Source organism: Silurus aristotelis, assembly GCF_946808225.1.
Source record: "Silurus aristotelis genome assembly, chromosome: 7".
In the NCBI taxonomy this organism is placed as follows: Eukaryota; Metazoa; Chordata; class Actinopteri; order Siluriformes; family Siluridae; genus Silurus; species Silurus aristotelis.
Genome location: NC_139580.1, coordinates 6,289,344 through 6,294,343, shown reverse-complemented (window position 1 = coordinate 6,294,343; position 5,000 = coordinate 6,289,344). Strand labels below are relative to the sequence as shown.

The window sequence follows — 5,000 nt, the reverse complement described above, 5'->3', positions numbered from 1 at the left end:
AAGGCTGGAAAGTTGCAGGCGCAGCTCAGGTGAGCTTCCACAGCATGCACTCATTAAAGCACTCTAATAACATCACAATAACCCAAGATCGAAATTTCCATACAGAGTTGAAATCCTGTTTTCTTTATCATCTCTCTCTCCGATCTCTCTCACACACACACATACACACACACACACACACACACACACACACACACACACACACACACACACACATGCGCTCCGTCAGCACACCAATGGGGCAGCTGCGGTATCACCGAGCTCACGTGTCACACTCATCGTCTCATCTTTCACGAGTTAGATCACCCCTCGTGTCAGCTGGGAATGTGTTAACCAGCGCAATCAGCATTACTGAACACAAGAACCGTGTGTGTGTGTGTGTGTGTGTGTGTGTGTGTGTGTGTGTGTGTGTGTGTGTGTGTGTGTTTAAACAAGCGTCCCACCACATCACCATTGATGTTGAAACACGTCTAGGATTCCTTTCAGACCCTTTCTTTATTCATTATACCCGTTCCTTTTTTTATTTACACACAACACACCGGATTAATAGTTCTTCTACGATTGTTCCCTCGCCTCATGCAACGAGCATGTCGAAGCACGACAGTCCACATACAGGCTTAAAGACACGCCCACATTTCCAAGTTTGGCCTCCAAGCCACGCCCACTCTTAACTCAATAGACGTGGCTGTGATCTTCGAAAGACTTCGTAGGTCCTGTGGATAATATGGGAAGATCGGATAATTTTAGTGACATTTTCTCTTCACTTGAACTAGGAGACCCAAACCTGTTTCAGCATGACGAATGACAAAGCCGGCTTCATGAAGATATTCTTTATATGGGTTGAAGTGGAAGATCTGCTATAGAGCTTCATCCCTAACACCTTCGGGATGAATTTTGAATGATGGCTGCACCTCATGCCTCCTCACCTCACCTACTTCAGTACCTGACTTTATTGGCTGAATGGATCTCCACAGATATCCACAAGCACACTCCAAATTCTAGTGAAACATCTTCCCCGAAGTATGGAGGTTAATATAAGAGCAAATGGGGACGAAATGTGGAACATGATTTGCTAAAGGCACATTCCAATCTGATGGTCAGGTGTCCACAAACCTTTGTGTATAAATAGAATGTATAAACATGCACTACTTTATACCCTTTGGGATGAATTGGACCGCTGACTGAAATTCAAAAAACATGCCTTCTTCAGGCTGTGATCTTCGAAAAGACTACAGGTCCTGTAAATGAGGAATAAACCATCTGTGCACATGCCATTGTAGGGAATCGGAGGAATGTCATGATAGAGGAGTTAGAGTGATAGGCAGAGTTACTGTTACAAATCAGTGCTACAAGCATGAAAGGAGAGATTGTGATGGCTTTATCCACTTATCAATAATTGCACAACTTTTTGTCATCACCAAAACTGGACGAACACGGCGGATTTTCTAGTCTGTGAATGAATGCATTGGGGTTTGAGATAAACAAGACAAGTGTATAAAACCAGAGTATAGGATGTTAAGTATATTGCTTAATACTTGGATTGTAATCCCTTCAACCCTGCCCTGTGTAGGTTGTAAGTGAGGTCAAGGAATGTTGTTTTTTGGGGTCACGCCTTTCACAATCTCGTACATTTTTGCATTCAGCTGTTGATGCTTTCATTGGCCAAACTATTCAAAATTACTTGCCCTTTTCCTGTAGACTTTTCATATATATACTGTATATATATATATATATATATATATATATATATATATATATATATATATATATATATATATATATATATAATCTCAAAATCTAAGGGCAGATTTTCAGAGCTTTTGATTGTTGAACAACGAAATTGTCAGTCACATGTTCCAATATTTTTGCTCGCTCAAAAAATGGGTTCTCTGATACCAAATGTGCTATGGTCTATGTTGTATAACACATATAAACATATAAATAGCAGGAAATGAAGTGAATTAAAATGTGTTTCTAAACCCTTTTTTCATAATAATCTCAAACCCAAATGTTTTTAATCCACGGCAAAAAAGATTTTCAGGAATAATCCTGCCAATCCAAATTTATTGACGAGATTGTACATCCTAGCAGCTAGAAACACTCCTTTTCTTACCGGGCCATCTTTCTTTTTCTGTTCAATCAGCTTATGTTACCAGGCATCTTGAGAGCACCAGGAAAGATTCGAAGACTTTCCCTGGGTGGAAAACATCCTTTGCAGCTATATAGTGACATTTTCAAATATAGATACAGATAAAATACATTTTATTCAAAACCCTTTTGTTGTTACGATAGAAAGTATTGGGACACCTGACTTTTCCTGCCAATTTGTGGTTCTTCCTCAAAATGTAATTAATTCAATTCAATTCAATGAATTTTTATTTGTGTAGCGCTTTTATCAATGAACATTGTCTCGAAGCAGTTTTACACAGATAATGTGGTGATAAAACTAAATAAGATGTTCTTTATAAGTGTAAGTTTGTCCCTGATGAGCGAGCCGGTGGCGACTGTGGTGAAGAAAAAACTCCCCAAGATGGCAAGAGGAAGAAACCTTGAGAGGAACCAGACTCAAGAGGGAACCACATCCTCATCTGGGTGGCACCAAATGTCCATTTATTACAGATAAATAATGTTGAGGTGCAGTGATGGTGATCAGATGCAAACTGTAGTCCTGAGTCAGTGTAGCAGACTGTTGACATTAACTACAGTCCAAATCCATCCTCTAAGCTCCTGTGTTACTCCATAATTTAATGAACCCCCAGGCCATTGATGAGAAACCATCCCCAGCTGCACAGAGTGGCTTTCAATCATAAAGAACACCATCCAGAGGCAGGCTGGGACTACGACAAAGGACAAAGTTGGAGGCATACATATAGGATATCTTTGGATGCGCAAGACATGCTTTAAATAGTTTGGATTGGAAGATCTTGAGTGGCCTGCTATAGAGCTCTAACCTCAAACTTTGAATAAGATAAATGTGAATGCTGACTGCACCCCAGGACTCCTCACTTTATCAGTACCTGACTTTACTACAGCAGTGGACAGTAATGAAGTAGCTTTTTTGTGTGTCTGTACTTTACTCAAGTGTTTCCATTTGGAGAGACATTATTTACTTTACCTTCACTACATTTCAACGTCAAATCTCTGACTTTTTACTCCACTACATTTTGTCGTTCCTTTTTATTTGTGTGTATGAGTTTCACTTTTACTCAAGTAAACGTTTAAAGGGACCATTTTTACTTTACTGGACTAATATTTTACCTACTGTATCTCTACTTTTACTCAACTACATGCTTTGTGTACTTCATCCACCATTGCTTTACTAACACACTTGAATGAAACTCCATAAATCTCCACAACACTTAAAAAATCCAAAGGAGTGAAGGTTATAACAGGAAACAGGAACTGATTGTGGCATGGGGTGTTTAAAAAAGCTCATACGTATCTTATGCTCAGGTATCCACAAACCTTTGTCCATTTAGAATATATACATTAGAAATATACACTACTGTCAGCTGTTGTTGAAATGTGCTTGATGCTGTGGTTTATATTTGTGTTTATATTTGTTTAAGAAGTCGTGTGTAGATTGTTCACAGAAGTATGTGTTGTGCGTTCTCAGGGCTACGGTGGTGGCAGTTGCCGCGTTTCTCGATGCCTTTCAGAAGGTCGCGGACTTGGCCACAGGCAGCAGAGGTAATAAACTACATGCGCGCGCCCCCACACACACACACACACACACACACACACCTGAACTCACTAAACTTCACCACGTGTCATTTCCTTTCCTGTCTCTTCCCACAACTGGCTCTGCGCCACTCTCAGGTCACGGACGCAGATGAACAGTTCCACATGTATACAGTTTCCAGTTGAATGAACTCGATGTGTTAAGACACGTCCAATGCACCATTAGTTACACACTCGAGCTACAAGCCTTGTGTTCAGAGCAGACTTCAGGCCTCAATTATCACACTCTCATATCCTGTTTAATGGCAGAAGATCAAATAAATCGAAAAGTTTATCGGAGTTGTCATAGGAACCAGGTTTATCGCACGATTATAATTTTTACATGACCTGAAGCTGAAATGGTATCGTTCATCTCTATGGGAATTTGTTATATGATTCAATTTATGGATGTCTTTTTTTTTTAAGTGTGTGTGGGGTGGGGTTGGGGTGTGGTCGGGGGTGTTTGGGTCTAATGTTATTTCATGCGTTCTGAGTTATTTACAACCCCAATTCAACAAAAGTTGGGACATTGTGTAAAATGTCAATTTGAAATAGAACGCAATGTTTTGGAAATCTCATAAACCCATATTTTATTTATAATAGAACAATGTTTAAAAGTGAGGAAATGTACCATTTTAAGGTAAAAAAAAAAAAAGAAAAAAAAGGTATTTTCGAACTTGATGGCTGCAACACCTCAAAAAAGTCGGGACGGGGCAACAAAAGTCTGGAAAAAGTAATGTTATTAAAATTAAACAGTTGCAAAAACATTTAGCAGCTAATAAGGTTAATTGACATCAGGTCAGTAAGATGATTGGGTCAATTCGCCAATCTGTGAAAGACTGTGTCTACAAATTGTGGAACGATTTCAGAATAATCTTCTGCAAAACAGTTGAATATTTCATCATTTAAAGTGCATAATGTCATCAAAAGTTTTAAAGAATCAGAAGAAATGAGCACATGAAACAAGGACGAAAATCAATATCGAATACCAGTGATCTTCGGGCCCTCATTTAAAACAGTCATGATTCTGTAATGGAAATCACAGCATGGGCTCATAAACATCTCCAGAAATCATTGTGTGTGAACAGTTTGCAGTGTCATCCACAACTGCAGGTTAAATCTCTATCATGCAAAGAAGAAGACATGCGTGAACATGATCCAGAAACTTTGCCATCCTCTCTGGGCCAAAGCTCATTTAAAATGTACTGAGGCAAAATGAGAAACTGTTCTGTGGTCAGACGAATCGAAATTAGAATTTCTTTTTAAAACCATAAACACCA

At 39.2% G+C, this 5,000-nt stretch overlaps 1 protein-coding gene across 3 annotated transcripts in view; it reads left to right on the top strand.

Annotated features, from left to right (window-relative positions):
- The window catches only part of LOC310729062 (protein MTSS 1-like), a 31,527-nt gene that overhangs the window by 9,601 nt on the left and 16,926 nt on the right, over nucleotides 1-5,000 (top strand). For all 3 annotated transcript variants that reach the window (XM_083547057.1, XM_083547056.1, XM_083547055.1), the window contains exons 2-3: nucleotides 1-29; nucleotides 3,617-3,690. The exon at nucleotides 1-29 is cut by the window's left edge and continues 33 nt beyond it. In XM_083547057.1, the coding sequence (XP_083403183.1) occupies nucleotides 1-29; nucleotides 3,617-3,690 (103 nt within the window). The remainder of the gene's footprint in view (nucleotides 30-3,616; nucleotides 3,691-5,000) is intronic.